The sequence below is a fragment of the Oncorhynchus kisutch genome, unplaced genomic scaffold (genome assembly GCF_002021735.2).
Source record: "Oncorhynchus kisutch isolate 150728-3 unplaced genomic scaffold, Okis_V2 Okis06b-Okis10b_hom, whole genome shotgun sequence".
Lineage (NCBI taxonomy): Eukaryota > Metazoa > Chordata > Actinopteri > Salmoniformes > Salmonidae > Oncorhynchus > Oncorhynchus kisutch.
In genome coordinates this window covers 14,508,034-14,527,828 of record NW_022261983.1, presented here as the reverse complement: position 1 = coordinate 14,527,828, position 19,795 = coordinate 14,508,034, and the positions used below count along the sequence as shown (strand labels likewise).

At 47.5% G+C, this 19,795-nt stretch overlaps 1 protein-coding gene across 1 annotated transcript in view; it reads left to right on the top strand.

Moving 5' to 3' along the window:
- Positions 1-19,795, top strand: part of LOC116359836 (casein kinase I-like) — a 70,308-nt gene that overhangs the window by 14,551 nt on the left and 35,962 nt on the right. Inside the window, 1 exon segment of the mRNA XM_031813688.1 lies at positions 8,502-8,612. Within this exon segment, the coding sequence (XP_031669548.1) occupies positions 8,502-8,612 (111 nt within the window).

Below are 19,795 nucleotides of genomic sequence, written 5' to 3'. Positions count from 1 at the left end.
TGAATAGGGGAGAGCTGAACGTCTAGACTTGCACCGTCACAACCATTATGCTAATGTGCTGTGAACCGAGAGAGAGTCCTTTCCTTTTCGATAGCGATGCTAAAGGCAGTGTTGTCTGTGTGTTTATAGTTTTGTGCGTAGCTTCAGAGCGTGAGTGTGTGTGTGTGTGTGTGTGTGTGTGTGTATAGCCTGAGTGCAGCAGTGTGACAAGATTTTCTGTGTCCTGTCCCTCCCCTGAACAATAGAGAAGCTCCATTTAGATGGAAATGGGCTGGTGGTATGTCCAATGGAGCATTGAGACAGCATGATGGATACCCACAAACCCCTGCAGCCCTCCCCACTGACGTGTGTGTTATGAAGGGGGTAGTGGTTAATGTTGGGTACATTTTAGTAGGTCTATGTTATGTAGTGGGAATAGTTTGTCATTGTTGAGTTGTGCATGTTTCAATCAGTCTATACAGGCCCCTCCTATGCAAACGATTCTAAATATGTCTGCATGGAATAGGAATCACTGGTTCCTTTAATACAAACGATTCTAAATATGTCTGCATGGAATGGGAATCACTGGTTCCTTTAATACAAACGATTCTAAATATGTCTGCATGGAATGGGAATCACTGGTTCCTTTAATACAAACAATTCTAAATATGTCTGCATGGAATGGGAATCACTGGTTCCTTCAGTTGGTGATGGAATAGGAATCACTGGTTCCTCCAGTTGGTGATGGAATAGGAATCACTGGTTCCTCCAGTTGGTGATGGAATGGGAATCACTGGTTCCTCCAGTTGGTGATGGAATGGGAATCACTGGTTCCTCCAGTTGGTGATGGAATGGGAATCACTGGTTCCTCCAGTTGGTGATGGAATGGGAATCACTGGTTCCTCCAGTTGGTGAGGAGAATTAACTGCATTTTGCTTCAATATTTTCTTATAACTGAATGCGTGCAAAAAGCCTGAGGGATCACATTGACAGCTTTACTACCAGGGTTACTAACTAACCTATACTATCAGGGTTACTAACTAACCTATACTATCAGGGTTACTAACTAACCCACATTGACAGCTATACTATCAGGGTTACTAACTAACCCACATTGACAGTTTTACTACCAGGGTTACTAACTAACCCACATTGACAGTTTTACTACCAGGGTTACTAACTAACCCACATTGACAGCTATACTACCAGGGTTACGAACTAACCCACATTGACAGCTATACTACCAGGGTTACTAACTAACCCACATTGACAGCTATACTACCAGGGTTACTAACTAACCTACATTGACAGCTATACTACCAGGGTTACTAACTAACCTATACTATCAGGGTTACTAACTAACCTACATATACTATCAGGGTTACTAAATAACCCACATTGACAGCTATACTACCAGGGTTACTAACTAAACCACATTGACAGCTATTACTACCAGGGTTACTAACTAACCTATACTATCAGGGTTACTAACTAACCCACATTGACAGCTTTACTACCAGGGTTACTAACTAACCTATACTATCAGGGTTACTAACTAACCTATACTATCAGGGTTACTAACTAACCTACATATACTATCAGGGTTACTAAATAACCCACATTGACAGCTATACTACCAGGGTTACTAACTAAACCACATTGACAGCTATACTACCAGGGTTACTAACTAACCTATACTATCAGGGTTACTAACTAACCCACATTGACAGCTATACTACCAGGGTTACTAACTAACCTATACTATCAGGGTTACTAAATAACCCACATTGACAGCTATACTACCAGGGTTACTAACTAAACCACATTGACAGCTATACTACCAGGGTTACTAACTAACCTATACTATCAGGGTTACTAACTAACCCACATTGACAGCTATACTATCAGGGTTACTAACTAACCCACATTGACAGCTATACTATCAGGGTTACTAACTAACCCACATTGACCATTAACCCTTCATGTTGATACTAGCAGGGTTACTAACTAACCCACATTGACAGCTATACTAGCAGGGTTACTAACTAACCCACACTGACAGCTATACTAGCAGGGTTACTAACTAACCCACGTTGACCATTAACCCGTCATGTCGATACTAGCAGGGTTACTAACTAACCCACATTGACAGCTATACTAGCAGGGTTACTAACTAACCCACATTGACAGCTATACTAGCAGGGTTACTAACTAACCCACATTGACAGCTATACTATCAGGGTTACTAACTAACCCACATTGACAGCTATACTAGCAGGGTTACTAACTAACCCACATTGACAGCTATACTAGCAGGGTTACTAACTAACCCACATTGACAGCTATACTAGCAGGGTTACTAACTAACCCACATTGACAGCTATACTAGCAGGGTTACTAACTAACCCACATTGACAGCTATACTAGCAGGGTTACTAACTAACCCACATTGACAGCTATACTAGCAGGGTTACTAACTAACCCACATTGACAGCTATACTACCAGGGTTACTAACTAACCCACATTGACAGCTATACTATCAGGGTTACTAACTAACCCACATTGACAGCTATTCTAGCAGGGTTACTAACTAACCCACATTGACAGCTATACTAGCAGGGTTACTAACTAACCCACATTGACAGCTATACTAGCAGGGTTACTAACTAACCCACATTGACAGCTATACTAGCAGGGTTACTAACTAACCCACATTGACAGCTATACTAGCAGGGTTACTAACTAACCCACATTGACAGCTATACTAGCAGGGTTACTAACTAACCCACATTGACAGCTATACTACCAGGGTTACTAACTAACCCACATTGACAGCTATACTAGCAGGGTTACTAACTAACCCACATTGACAGCTATACTAGCAGGGTTACTAACTAACCCACATTGACAGCTATACTAGCAGGGTTACTAACTAACCTACATTGACAGCTATACTAGCAGGGTTACTAACTAACCTATACTAGCAGGGTTACTAACTAACCTATACTAGCAGGGTTACTAACTAACCTATACTAGCAGGGTTACTAACTAACCTATACTAGCAGGGTTACTAACTAACCTATACTAGCAGGGTTACTAACTAACCTATACTAGCAGGGTTACTAACTAACCTATACTAGCAGGGTTACTAACTAACCTATACTAGCAGGGTTACTAACTAACCTATACTAGCAGGGTTACTAACTAACCTATACTAGCAGGGTTACTAATCAATCATGTTTATTTACTGGATGAGGAGTGATTTAAAACACACACACACACACACACACACACACACATAGGAATCGATGATGGGCAGCGAGCCAGTGACTCTGGCTCTATACAAAGCCATTTACACACACTACACATCTGTCTGTAGGATACACACGCTACACATCTGTCTGTAGGATACACACGCTACACATCTGTCTGTAGGATACACACGCTACACATCTGTCTGTAGGATACACACGCTACACATCTGTCTGTAGGACAGACACGCTACACATCTGTCTGTAGGACAGACACGCTACACATCTGTCTGTAGGACAGACACGCTACACATCTGTCTGTAGGACAGACACGCTACACATCTGTCTGTAGGACAGACACGCTACACATCTGTCTGTAGGACAGACACGCTACACATCTGTCTGTAGGACAGACACGCTACACATCTGTCTGTAGGACAGACACGCTACACATCTGTCTGTAGGACAGACACGCTACACATCTGTCTGTAGGACAGACACGCTACACATCTGTCTGTAGGACAGACACGCTACACATCTGTCTGTAGGACAGACACGCTACACATCTGTCTGTAGGACAGACACGCTACACATCTGTCTGTAGGACAGACACGCTACACATCTGTCTGTAGGACAGACACGCTACACATCTGTCTGTAGGACAGACACGCTACACATCTGTCTGTAGGACAGACACGCTACACATCTGTCTGTAGGACAGACACGCTACACATCTGTCTGTAGGACAGACACGCTACACATCTGTCTGTAGGACAGACACGCTACACATCTGTCTGTAGGACAGACACGCTACACATCAGTCTGTAGGACAGACACGCTACACATCTGTCTGTAGGACAGACACGCTACACATCTGTCTGTAGGACAGACACGCTACACATCTGTCTGTAGGACAGACACGCTACACATCTGTCTGTAGGACAGACACGCTACACATCTGTCTGTAGGACAGACACGCTACACATCTGTCTGTAGGACAGACACGCTACACATCTGTCTGTAGGACAGACACGCTACACATCTGTCTGTAGGACAGACACGCTACACATCTGTCTGTAGGACAGACACGCTACACATCTGTCTGTAGGACAGACACGCTACACATCTGTCTGTAGGACAGACACGCTACACATCTGTCTGTAGGACAGACACGCTACACATCTGTCTGTAGGACACGCACGCTACACATCTGTCTGTAGGATACGCACGCTACACATCTGTCTGTAGGATACGCACGCTACACCTCTGTCTGTAGGATACGCACGCTACACCTCTGTCTGTAGGATACGCACGCTACACCTCTGTCTGTAGGACACGCACGCTACACCTCTGTCTGTAGGACACGCACGCTACACCTCTGTCTGTAGGACACGCACACACCGACACACACACACAGACGATAAATGCATTAGTGAGGTGAAAGGAGGGAAAGTTTTGGTTAGTTACATAACATGTATAGAGTCTGTTACACCCCTACCAGAGCAACTAGTCCCATTTACACCCCTACCAGAGGAACTAGTCCCATTTACACCCCTACCAGAGGAACTAGTCCCATTTACACCCCTACCAGAGGAACTAGTCCCATTTACACCCCTACCAGAGGAACTAGTCCCATTTACACAGGCCGCACCAGAATACTGACCTGTCCCTGAGATAACACAACTTGTTTTGGAGCTGGGCCTTTCTCTGGATTGATTTCCTTATAATGCCTATGCACTTGTACATCAATATTTGAGTCAATTAGAAGACACTCTTTTCCAGTTCATTCAACTTCTGTTTAGTAGGAAGAAACAGCCCCCTAATAATATGATGGGAGAAGTGAAGCCCTCTGTTTATAATTGAATCAGGAAAATCATCTGAATTATTGACACAAGTCTTGGCCAACCACAGTATTCGTGCATGGCCTCCAGTGGGATTGGACCAGGGGGAGGGGCCTCCGATGGGATTGGACCAGGGGGAGGGGCCTCCGATGGGATTGGACCAGGGGGAGGGGCCTCCGATGGGATTGGACCAGGGGGAGGGGCCTCCGATGGGATTGGACCAGGGGGAGGGGCCTCCGATGGGATTGGACCAGGGGGAGGGGCCTCCGATGGGATTGGACCAGGGGGAGGGGCCTCCGATGGGATTGGACCAGGGGGGGGGGCCTCCGATGGGATTGGACCAGGATTGAGGAAGAGACCTCGAGTGGGATTGGACCAGGGGAGGGGCCTCCAGTGGGATTGGACCAGGGTTGAGGAAGAGACCTCGAGTGGGATTGGACCAGGGTTGAGGAAGGGACCTCGAGTGGGATTGGACCAGGGGAGGGGCCTCCAGTGGGATTGGACCAGGGTTGAGGAAGAGACCTCCAGTGGGATTGGACCAGGGGGAGGGGACCTCCAGTGGGATTGGACCAGGGGGAGGGGACCTCCAGTGGGATTGGACCAGGGGGAGGGGACCTCCAGTGGGATTGGACCAGGGGGAGGGGACCTCCAGTGGGATTGGACCAGGGGGAGGGGACCTCCAGTGGGATTGGACCAGGGGGAGGGGACCTCCAGTGGGATTGGACCAGGGGGAGGGGACCTCCAGTGGGATTGGACCAGGGGGAGGGGACCTCCAGTGGGATTGGACCAGGGGGAGGGGACCTCCAGTGGGATTGGACCAGGGGGAGGGGACCTCCAGTGGGATTGGACCAGGGGGAGGGGACCTCCAGTGGGATTGGACCAGGGGGAGGGGACCTCCAGTGGGATTGGACCAGGGGGAGGGGACCTCCGGTGGGATTGGACCAGGGGGAGGGGACCTCCGATGGGATTTAAATACCCCCTCCCTCCCCACATCCTTATATTGATCTTGGGGTGGGGGATACACCAGGGTCATGTTCATTAGGATGCACCACTGTATAGCTGCTTAGATAGTAACTCTCCACTTCTGACCTTTTATCTTTAGTTTGGTGCTTACTGAACGAGACCCACGGATGTTGTTGATGAATGGGTTGAGAACAGAGATTTTTGTTGGATGCTTGAGCGATGGTGTTGTCACCAATCTGTCCATGAACAGTAGGAAGGATGAGTGCTGAGAAGCAGTGTTTATTATATTGCAACGTTGGTTATTTAGGGAATGCTGTCGTAACAAGTTGGTGACGATGAATACTGAGGCATCCCACTCTCCTACAGCCATGCCAGAAGACGGGGGTGAGGAGGAGGGACAGCATTTATAGAGAGACTAGGGAAAGGGGGGAGGGAGGGAGAGACTATAAAAGAGAGTAGGTGGTAGAGTTGGTGCTCATGACTCAGACAGCCAATCATAGACAGGATGTGTTTTCAGCAGGAACTGAGATGGTTTAATCACAGACAGGATGTGTTTTCAGCAGGAACTGAGATGGTTTAATCACGGACAGGATGTGTTTTCAGCAGGAACGGAGATGGTTTAATCAGACAGGATGTGTTTTCAGCAGGAACGGAGATGGTTTAATCAGACAGGATGTGTTTTCAGCAGGAACGGAGATGGTTTAATCAGACAGGATGTGTTTTCAGCAGGAACTGAGATGGTTTAATCAGACAGGATGTGTTTTCAGCAGGAACTGAGATGGTTTAATCACGGACAGGATGTGTTTTCAACAGGAACTGAGATGGTTTAATCACGGACAGGATGTGTTTTCAGCAGGAACGGAGATGGTTTAATCAGACAGGATGTGTTTTCAGCAGGAACGGAGATGGTTTAATCAGACAGGATGTGTTTTCAGCAGGAACGGAGATGGTTTAATCAGACAGGATGTGTTTTCAGCAGGAACGGAGATGGTTTAATCAGACAGGATGTGTTTTCAGCAGGAACTGAGATGGTTTAATCAGACAGGATGTGTTTTCAGCAGGAACTGAGATGGTTTAATCACGGACAGGATGTGTTTTCAACAGGAACTGAGATGGTTTAATCACAGACAGGATGTGTTTTCAGCAGGAACTGAGATGGTTTAATCACAGACAGGATGTGTTTTCAGCAGGAACTGAGATGGTTTAATCACGGACAGGATGTGTTTTCAGCAGGAACTGAGATGGTTTAATCACGGACAGGATGTGTTTTCAGCAGGAACTGAGATGGTTTAATCACGGACAGGATGTGTTTTCAGCAGGAACTGAGATGGTTTAATCAAGGTCCCGATGTGTTTCTGTAGGGCCGTGTTTGATTGACACTGGGATGGCTTGGGCTACTCATACATTTACTGATGAGTAAAGCTGATTGAGGCATTTGTTTTCTAATGAAGTGGATTATAATGTGATGATGCTGTCGCGCTGGGTGATTTATCAATGATGTTCACCATACGTATCGCAAAATATATATTTTTTTGTATTTTTGGTTTTTATGAGTGTTTATGTCTTCTTGGTCTCATGTCTTCTTGGTCTCGTTCGCTCCTTCTCTGCTGTGAACCTTCCCATTTACACCAGAGATCTCGATATAATGGCGAGAGGCTCATGTCTCTGCCCCTAACAATGGGAGTCGTTGTCCCAAAGGCGGAAAGGCAGGCGACAAGTTGAGTTCCAAAATAAGCGCATAGAAACGCATTGGGCTTATTTTTTGACAGATTTTTGGTGAGAGTGAAACGTCTTGCTTCTCCTCTTTCTCTGTAGTTTACATACACACCCTAAGCCCCTCCCCCTGTCACTTACAAAAACAAAATGAACATTTCAAACCAATCCCCTGTTTATGTCTCAACTCCTCAGATTGAGAGCAGAGCAGACACTACTGCCACAGGAGTATCAATGAACATTGATTGTGGAAAAGCAATGCCCAATTAGTCTCCCGTGTATCACATATCGCCAGCAGCATTTTAGTCAAATAAAGACCATTATACTGGCTGTTTAGTCTGTGTTTTATAAAAAACACTTCTACAAGGAATTGGCAACTCGTTCTCATTCTGATAAATCAGGTAGGCCACTTGATTTCAACATCTGAACAAAGTGGACAGGATAGCATGCTGCTCAAACAGCTGGAGATGTACAGAATGGTGTGTTCAAAACAATCTGTTCTACCTGGTTAGCCAGCAGATAGATCCAAGTTGGCTAAATGAGCCTATGATCCTATTGCGTGTAATTCGGCTACAACATCTGGTCTGTGAATATTTCCACTTCGTGATGTGTGGTGGAGTTGTAGTGCAAGACTTGTTCGGTAACAAATCCAGTTTCTTAAGGAATCCTGCAAGCTTTCTTTATAAAGATACTCAATGAAGAAGTTGACCAATTCTGAGTGTTAATATGTAATCTGTTTGTGTTTCTCTCTAGGTACTGATATCTCGGTAGGAGAGGAGGTGGCCATCAAGCTAGAATGTGTGAAGACCAAGCACCCACAGCTCCACATCGAGAGCAAGATTTACAAGATGATGCAGGGAGGAGGTATGACACTACACCATTTATCTGTCCCACTGGCCTAGTGGTCATCCTACCAGCTCTTATCTAGATCACTGTAACTGGCCCAGTGGTCATCCTACCAGCGCTCATCTAGATCACTGTAACTGGCCTAGTGGTCATCCTACCAGCGCTCATCTAGATCACTGTAACTGGTCTAGGGGTCATCCTACCAGCTCTCATCAAGATCACTGTAACTGGCCCAGTGGTCATCCTACCAGCTCTTATCTAGATCACTGTAACTGGCCCAGTGGTCATCCTACCAGCTCTCATCTAGATGACTGTAACTGGCCCAGTGGTCATCCTACCAGCTCTCATCTATATGACTGTAACTGGCCCAGTGGTCATCCTACCAGCTCTCATCTAGATCACTGTAACTGGCCTAGTGGTCATCCTACCAGCTCTCATCTAGATCACTGTAACTGGCCTAGTGGTCATCCTACCAGCTCTCATCTAGATCACTGTAACTGGCCCAGTGGTCATCCTACCAGCTCTCATCTAGATCACTCCTGTAACTGGCCCAGTGGTCATCCTACCAGCTCTCATCTAGATCACTGTAACTGGCCTAGTGGTCATCCTACCAGCTCTCATCTAGATCACTGTAACTGGCCTAGTGGTCATCCTACCAGCTCTCATCTAGATCACTGTAACTGGCCCAGTGGTCATCCTACCAGCTCTCATCTAGATCACTCCTGTAACTGGCCCAGTGGTCATCCTACCAGCTCTCATCTAGATCACTGTAACTGGCCCAGTGGTCATCCTACCAGCTCTCATCTAGATCACTGTAACTGGCCTAGTGGTCATCCTACCAGCTCTCATCTAGATCACTGTAACTGGCCCAGTTGACACCCCTTCAAATGAGTGTATTTGGCTATTTCAGCCACACATGTTGACAGGTATAGAAAATCGAGCACACGAGCACACAATGGCCCGTACTGAACAGCTCAGTGACTTTCAACGTGGCACCGCCATACGATGCCACCTTTCCAACAAGTAAGTTTGTCACATTTCTGACCTGCTAGAGCTGCCCCGGTCAACTGTAAGTGCTGTTATTGTGAAGTGGAAACGTCTAGGAGCATCAACGGCTCAGCCGCAAAGTGGTAGGCCACACAAGCTCACAGAACAGGACCGCAGAGTGCTGAAGCGCGTAGCTCTTAAGAATTGTCAGTTCTCGGTTACAACACTCACTACCGAGTTCCAAACTACCTCTGGAAGCAACATCAGCACAATAACTGTTTGTCGGGGAGCTTCATGAAATGGTTTTCCATGGCCGAGCAGCCACATACAAGACTAAGATCACCATGTGCAGTGTTAAGCGTCGGCCTGGAGTGGTTTGAAGCTCGCTGCCATTGGACTCTGCGGCAGTGGAATGCTTTCCTTGGAGCGATGAATCACGCTGCACCATCTGGCAGTCCGGCGGAAGAATCTGGGTTTGGAGGATGCCAGGAGAAAGCTACCCAACATTGGACTGGGGGCTGTTTTTCATCGTTCGGACTCGGTCCCTTAGTTCCAGTGAAGGGACATCTTAACGATACAGCATACAATAACATTCTAGATGATTCTGTGCTTCCAACTTTGTGGCAACAGTTTGGGGAAAGCCCTTTCCTGTTTTGGTATGACAATGCCTGCGGGCACAAAGCCAGGTCCATACGGAAATGGTTTGTCGAGGTCGGTGTGAAAGAACTTGACAGAGCCCTGACCTCAACCCAATCAAACACCTTTGGAATTAATTGAAACGCCGACTGTGAGCCAGGCCTAATCGCCCAACATCAGTGCCCAACCTCACTAATGCTCTTGTGGCTGAATGGAAACAAGCCCCTGCAGCAAAAGGGGGACCTTTTTGTTCCAACATCTAGTGGAAAGCCTTCCCAGAAGTGTGGAGGCTGTTATAGCAGCAAAGGGGGCACCAACTCCATATTAATGCCCGTGATAAAAAAATATCCCTGTAACTGGCGACTCTTGTCCTATATCAGACTTGTAGCTGCCCTGCATTGTGTTGCATTGTGCTGGGTCCATACCAGAACACACCACCCTTTAATGTACTGCTGCTAATCTAACTACATTCACTCATCTCAACACATCCCTCTTATATACAGTCCTCTCACCTCTCCTTACCCCAAAACACTCCCCTAACTTAAATAATAACCCACCTCCCCTCCATTCACTCCAGTTCTCTGACCCCGTCTGCCAGATGGCTCTAGTCCAGGCCTGACCTATTGATCCTGGTGTAGGTGGAGAGTGTGCTGTAATTAGCTGAGGTGAAAAAGTCGACGGCTCGCTCCCATCAAACAGCCTGTAGTGGGCTATCGGAAACACTTCAAAATAGAAAGGAAACCCTGTACTCACCGGAGTACTATAGTAGTTTGAATGTATTGTTGACCTCACTGGAATACTGTAGTAGTTTGAATGTAGTGTTGACCTCACTGGAATACTGTAGTAGTTTGAATGTATTGTTGACCTCTCACTGGAATACTGTAGTAGTTTGAATGTATTGTTGACCTCACTGGAATACTGTAGTAGTTTGAATGTATTGTTGACCTCTCACTGGAATACTGTAGTAGTTTGAATGTATTGTTGACCTCACTGGAATACTGTAGTAGTTTGAATGTATTGTTGACCTCACTGGAATACTGTAGTAGTTTGAATGTAGTGTTGATCTCTCACTGGAATACTGTAGTAGTTTGAATGTAGTGTTGACCTCTCACTGGAATACTGTAGTAGTTTGAATGTATTGTTGACCTCACTGGAATACTGTAGTAGTTTGAATGTATTGTTGACCTCACTGGAATACTGTAGTAGTTTGAATGTATTGTTGACCTCTCACTGGAATACTGTAGTAGTTTGAATGTATTGTTGACCTCACTGGAATACTGTAGTAGTTTGAATGTATTGTTGACCTCACTGGAATACTGTAGTAGTTTGAATGTAGTGTTGACCTCTCACTGGAATACTGTAGTAGTTTGAATGTAGTGTTGACCTCTCACTGGAATACTGTAGTAGTTTGAATGTATTGTTGACCTCTCACTGGAATACTGTAGTAGTTTGAATGTAGTGTTGACCTCTCACTGGAATACTGTAGTAGTTTGAATGTATTGTTGACCTGCTGATGCTAAAATAGATGAACTGCTGAAGTATTCCAGTGAGTGTGGGTTTTCCTTCTTCTCATTGTAATTAGCTGAGTAACAGGACAGAGCCAGTTAGCCCTGGGGTTAACCCTGTCTACATTTACATTCAGCCTCACCACTGTCAGTCCGGATCCTCTGTGACCTTTACCCTGGCCGTTCAGTGAGTCCGGATCCTCTGTGACCTTTACCCTGGCCGTTCAGTGAGTCCGGATCCTCTGTGACCTTTACCCTGGCCGTTCAGTCAGTCCGGATCCTCTGTGACCTTTACCCTGGCCGTTCCGTCAGTCCGGATCCTCTGTGACCTTTACCCTGGCAAGTCAGTCCGGATCCTCTGTGACCTTTACCCTGGCCGTTCAGTCAGTCCGGATCCTCTGTGACCTTTACCCTGGCAAGTCAGTCCGGATCCTCTGTGACCTTTACCCTGGCCGTTCCGTCAGTCCGGATCCTCCGTGACCTTTACCCTGGCCGTTCAGTCAGTCCGGATCCTCCGTGACCTTTACCCTGGCCGTTCAGTCAGTCTGGATCCTCTGCATGTGTCCTAGTCCCACTGACCATTGTGCTGTTTAATGGTGTGTCCCCCTCCAGGGTGTGTGTTGATGGGTGTCTTCCCCCCCCTCCAGGGTGTGTGTTGATGGGTGTCTTCCCCCCCCTCCAAGGTGTGTGTTGATGGGTGTCTTCCCCCCTCCAGGGTGTGTGTTGTTTAATGGTGTCTTCCCCCATGCGGTGTGCGCGTACCTGTGCAAGTGCAAGTGCAAGCTTTTGTGTGTGTAACAGACTGCCCTCCCAGTAACAGGCTTATCACCACCACAGCCCTCCAGCCCCTCACCCCTGGAGGGTTGCCCCAGCAGGGTGCTCTGACATTGGGACAGGATGGAGCGATAACCTGGGTTCCTGGAGCCTTGTGGGTCTCATTCGTTTGTGCCCTATATCCTTCTTTTTTCACTGCTCCCCTCTCCTCCACCAATCCCCTCACCTCTCGATCTCTCCATCATTGGTTCTATCCTCTGTCATCTCCCCTCTCCTCCACCAATCCCCTCACCTCTCGATCTCTCCATCATTGGTTCTATCCTCTGTCATCTCCCCTCTCCTCCACCAATCCCCTCACCTCTCGATCTCTCCATCATTGGTTCTATCCTCTGTCATCTCCCCTCTCCTCCACCAATCCCCTCACCTCTCGATCTCTCCATCATTGGTTCTATCCTCTGTCATCTCCCCTCTCCTCCACCAATCCCCTCACCTCTCGATCTCTCCATCATTGGTTCTATCCTCTGTCATCTCCCCTCTCCTCCACCAATCCCCTCACCTCTCGATCTCTCCATCATTGGTTCTATCCTCTGTCATCTCCCCTCTCCTCCACCAATCCCCTCACCTCTCGATCTCTCCATCATTGGTTCTATCCTCTGTCATCTCCCCTCTCCTCCACCAATCCCCTCACCTCTCGATCTCTCCATCATTGGTTCTATCCTCTGTCATCTCCCCTCTCCTCCACCAATCCCCTCACCTCTCGATCTCTCCATCATTGGTTCTATCCTCTGTCATCTCCCCTCTCCTCCACCAATCCCCTCACCTCTCGATCTCTCCATCATTGGTTCTATCCTCTGTCATCTCCCCTCTATCCTCTGTCATCTCCCCTCTGTCATCTCCCCTCTATCCTCTGTCATCTACCCTCTGTCATCTCTCCTTTTATCTGCTCTCTCTCATTCTCCCTCTCGCTCTCTCCCACCCTTTCTCTGGCCAGATGGTGTGTGCGCCTGGGGAGGAGAGGGTGGAATAGACGGAAGAGGAAGGAGGGAGGTGTGGGGGAGGGGCAGAGCGCTGCATTCCTCTTCTCTGGGGCGCCATCCCTCCATCCTCCAGCTCATGAATATTCATACAGTGTGTGTGCGTGGTAAAATGAGCCTCCGGTGTAGCAGCAAGAACAAAGCACAACCATGTTGTATTATATGATCAAACAGAGATGACGCATTGCTGCACAACCATCATTATTGTCCTTATAGTCCCCGTTATCCTACTGACCACTGAGGCAATACACACCATAGGCCTCATTATCCTACTGACCACTGGGTCAATACACACTATAGTCCCCGTTATCCTACTGACCACTGGGTCAATATACACCATAGTCCCCATTATCCTACTGACCACTGGGTCAATACACACCTTAGTCCTCATTACCCTACCGACCACTGGGTCAATACACACCTTAGTCCTCATTACCCTACTGACCACTGGGTCAATACACACCATAGGCCCCATTATCCTACTGACCACTGGGTCAATACACACATTAGTCCTCATTACCCTACCGACCACTGGGTCAATACACACCTTAGTCCTCATTACCCTACTGACCACTGGGTCAATATACACCATAGTCCCCATTATCCTACTGACCACTGGGTCAATACACACCTTAGTCCTCATTACCCTACCGACCACTGGGTCAATACACACCTTAGTCCTCATTACCCTACTGACCACTGGGTCAATACACACCATAGTCCCCATTATCCTACTGACCACTGGGTCAATACACACCATAGGACTCATTACCCTACGGACCACTGAGTCAATACACACCTTAGTCCTCATTACCCTACCGACCACTGGGTCAATACACACCTTAGTCCTCATTACCCTACTGACCACTGGGTCAATACACACCATAGTCCTCATTACCTTACTGACCACTGGGTCAATACACACCATAGTCCTCATTACCCTACGGACCACTGAGTCAATACACACCTTAGTCCTCATTACCCTACCGACCACTGGGTCAATACACACCTTAGTCCTCATTACCCTACTGACCACTGGGTCAATACACACCATAGTCCTCATTACCTTACTGACCACTGACCACTCATTACCCGACTGACCACTGGGTCAATACACACCTTAGTCCTCATTACCCTACTGACCACTGGGTCAATACACACCATAGTCCTCATTACCTTACTGACCACTGACCACTTATTACCCGACTGACCACTGGGTCAATACACACCTTAGTCCTCATTACCCTACTGACCACTGGGTCAATACACACCATAGTCCTCATTACCTTACTGACCACTGACCACTCATTACCCTACCAACCACTGGGTCAATACACACCATAGTCCTCATTACCTTACTGACCACTGACCACTCATTACCCGACTGACCACTGGGTCAATACACACCATAGTCCTCATTACCTTACTGACCACTGACCACTCATTACCCGACTGACCACTGGGTCAATACACACCGTAGTCCTCATTACCCGACTGACCACTGGGTCAATACACACCGTAGTCCTCATTACCCGACTGACCACTGGGTCAATACACACCGTAGTCCTCATTACCCGACTGACCACTGGGTCAATACACACCGTAGTCGTCATTACCTTACTGACCACTGACCACTCATTACCCGACTGACCACTGGGTCAATACACACCATAGTCCTCATTACCTTACTGACCACTGACCACTCATTACCCGACTGACCACTGGGTCAATACACACCATCGTCCTCATTACCTTACTGACCACTGACCACTCATTACCCGACTGACCACTGGGTCAATACACACCATAGTCCTCATTACCTTACTGACCACTGACCACTCATTACCCGACTGACCACTGGGTCAATACACACCATAGTCCTCATTACCTTACTGACCACTGACCACTCATTACCCGACTGACCACTGGGTCAATACACACCATAGTCCTCATTACCTTACTGACCACTGACCACTCATTACCCGACTGACCACTGGGTCAATACACACCTTAGTCCTCATTACCTTACTGACCACTGGGTCAATACACACCATAGTCCTCATTACCTTACTGACCACTGACCACTCATTACCCGACTGACCACTGGGTCAATACACACCATAGTCCTCATTACCTTACTGACCACTGACCACTCATTACCCGACTGACCACTGGGTCAATACACACCTTAGTCCTCATTACCTTACTGACCACTGGGTCAATACACACCATAGTCCTCATTACCTTACTGACCACTGACCACTCATTACCCGACTGACCACTGGGTCAATACACACCATAGTCCTCATTACCCGACTGACCACTGACCACTCATTACCCTACTGACCACTGGGTCAATACACACCATAGTCCTCATTACCCGACTGACCACTGGGTCAATACACACCATATTACTCTCTCAATATTGGCTAATCAGTATGATATATATTGCTTTATCATTTTGCTCTACGGTAGGAAACGGACTGAAACAGGGAGGGACGACCTGAACTGGTCCAATAGGAAACACAACATTGTTGTTGCAATATGTTTTGGTAGGTTTTACCCGAATGAATACATCCCAGATTCTGGAACAGAACCAGGTGGGGAGGAAGCTATTTTAGACTCCAGTTCTGTCCCATATGGCACCCTATTCCCTTTATAGTGCACTACTTTTGACCAGAGTTCTATGGCACCCTATTCCCTTTATAGTGCACTACTTTAGACCAGAGCTCTATGGCACCCTATTCCCTACATAGTGCACTACTTTTGACCAGGGCCCTAAAGTGGTCTGATCAAAATGAGTGCACTATATAGGGACTAGGGTGCCATATGGGATACAGACAGGCTATTTAGTGCTGAGTGACCCTACAGGTCCTTAGATGGACACTACATTCTGCTGCTTAATATAACCAGTGGTCTGGTCTATGTAGTCTAAGGTTGAGCTGCTTCTAAATATATGTTGCTGTATCAGTATGGGGGCTCCCGAGTGGCGCAGACCCTGGTTCGATCCTGGGCTGTATCACAACCGTCCGTGATCTGGAGTCCCACAGGGCGTCCCACAATTTGGCCCAGCGTCGTCCGGGCTGGGGGGGGGGGGGGTGTTTGGCCGGGGTGGTCTGGTCTGGTGTATTGACCCAGTTGTATGTAAGAATTTGTTCTTAACTGACTTGCCCATTTAAATATATATAAAAATATAAGACCTTGTCGGTCTGCGGATCTCAATATATTAATATAAAATATCATTCTTATTTCTATGAACAGCAGATTAAACACATTTTGGCCAATGGATCTGTGAATACAATATTATTCATTTACAATTGTATGTTCTTAACCCTGGACAACATGGGCCCAGGAGGCTCACAGGGATATTAGTATCCACAGTGTTCTGTTCTTAACCCTGGGCACCATGGGCCTGGGAGGCTCACAGGGATATTAGTATCCACAGTGTTCTGTTCTTAACCCTGGGCAACATGGGCCTGGGAGGCTCACAGAGATATTAGTATCCACAGTATTCTGTTCTTAACCCTGGGCAACATGGGCCCGGGAGGCTCACAGAGATATTAGTATCCACAGTAGTCTGTTCTTAACCCTGGGCACCATGGGCCCAGGAGGCTCACAGGGATATTAGTATCCACAGTGTTCTGTTCTTAACCCTGGGCAACATGGGCCCGGGAGGCTCACAGAGATATTAGTATCCACAGTGTTCTGTTCTTAACCCTGGGCACCATGGGCCCAGGAGGCTCACAGGGATATTAGTATCCACAGTATTCTGTTCTTAACCCTGGGCAACATGGGCCCGGGAGGCTCACAGAGATATTAGTATCCACAGTAGTCTGTTCTTAACCCTGGGCAACATGGGCCTGGGAGGCTCACAGGGATATTAGTATCCACAGTATTCTGTTCTTAACCCTGGGCAACATGGGCCTGGGAGGCTCACAGGGATATTAGTATCCACAGTATTCTGTTCTTAACCCTGGGCACCATGGGCCTGGGAGGCTCACAGGGATATTAGTATCCACAGTGTTCTGTTCTTAACCCTGGGCAACATGGGCCTGGGAGGCTCACAGAGATATTAGTATCCACAGTATTCTGTTCTTAACCCTGGGCAACATGGGCCCGGGAGGCTCACAGAGATATTAGTATCCACAGTATTCTGTTCTTAACCCTGGGCAACATGGGCCCGGGAGGCTCACAGAGATATTAGTATCCACAGTGTTCTGTTCTTAACCCTGGACAACATGGGCCTGGGAGGCTCACAGGGATATTAGTATCCACAGTATTCTGTTCTTAACCCTGGGCACCATGGGCCCAGGAGGCTCACAGGGATATTAGTATCCACAGTGTTCTGTTCTTAACCCTGGGCACCATGGGCCCAGGAGGCTCACAGGGATATTAGTATCCACAGTATTCTGTTCTTAACCCTGGGCAACATGGGCCTGGGAGGCTCACAGAGATATTAGTATCCACAGTATTCTGTTCTTAACCCTGGGCAACATGGGCCTGGGAGGCTCACAGAGATATTAGTATCCACAGTATTCTGTTCTTAACCCTGGGCAACATGGGCCTGGGAGGCTCACAGAGATATTAGTATCCACAGTATTCTGTTCTTAACCCTGGGCAACATGGGCCTGGGAGGCTCACAGGGATATTGGTATCCACAGTACTCCACCAATTATCCATTTTTCAACTCAATATTTATTTTATTCCACAACTATTAATATATATTTTATTTACGTAAAAGCACTGTAATTTAAAGCTAGATTCCTTAGTTGCTACATCCATTTTTTGGTATGGCAAACCCTGATGTACCCACTTGATTCTTGAAGAATATAACTTAGAAGTGCTTCATGAACTGTGGTACCCCATCAGAACCCAGAATATAACTTAGAAGTGCTTCATGAACTGTGGTACCCCATCAGAACCCAGAATACAACCTGGTTTTACTCCAATGTTTGGAAACAAAGTAAACCAAAACTGTGTAGCCTCAAAACATGGTTAAAACTATAATGTTGATATCATGGATGGTCAGTCCTTACATCCACAGCTCTGTCTAATTTAATGGCTTATATTTCTCCAGGCCCATCCCTCAGCTTTTTACCAAAACCGAGACTTAGAATTGTAGGAAATTAGCTTGAAAACTGCCACATTTTTCTCTCCGATGCAAAGAGGTGGACCTTTTAAAAAAATGTTCCTTCTCAGCGTGTGAAACTTGGTTCGTCCAGCCCTACGCTGCCAAAGTCCTAGTTAAACTCCTCGTATGCTATATCTGTCTCACTGGAGTTATGAGGGGGTCCCTGGCCCCAACAAGTTGGAGAACCCCTTATCTAGCGTTTTCAACTAGCCTATATACAGGCTGCTAAAAACAGCCTCCTGGTGTCCTGCTCATTGGAGATGGTCTATGTGCTGCTGTTAGCCTGGCTAACACACACTCTGCCTGGCTAACACACACTCTGCCTGGCTAACGCACACTCTGCCTGGCTAACGCACACTCTGCCTGGCTAACGCACACTCTGCCTGGCTAACGCACACTCTGCCTGGCTAACGCACACTCTGCCTGGCTAACGCACACTCTGCCTGGCTAACGCACACTCTGCCTGGCTAACGCACACTCTGCCTGGCTAACGCACACTCTGCCTGGCTAACGCACACTCTGCCTGGCTAACGCACACTCGCACACTCACACTCTGCCTGGCTAACGCACACTCACACTCTGCCTGGCTAACGCATACTCGCACACTCACACTCTGCCTGGCTAACGCACACTCTGCCTGGCTAACGCACACTCTGCCTGGCTAACGCACACTCTGCCTGGCTAACGCATACTCTGCCTGGCTAACGCACACTCTGCCTGGCTAACGCACACTCTGCCTGGCTAACGCACACTCTGCCTGGCTAACGCACACTCTGCCTGGCTAACGCACACTCTGCCTGGCTAACGCACACTCTGCCTGGCTAACGCACACTCTGCCTGGCTAACGCACACTCTGCCTGGCTAGCCCATATACGTCTCCTCCAGTTCCACTCTGGAAGACATGTACTCACTATGACAGATGCTAAAAGCACGTCTCCTCACACTTTGGCTTTAAGACTAAGAGACAAACGCACCAGACTGTGTGTGTGTGTGTTGCGACACAGGGAGATTGCTGGAGCATGGAGAATATACTTGGCCTCTCGTGTGTGTGTGCGTGTGTGCGTGCCTATGTCTGTCTCTGTGAACTAGTGTCTGTCTGTAGCTGAGCTGGGTAAAGTGTAAAATGCTGATCAC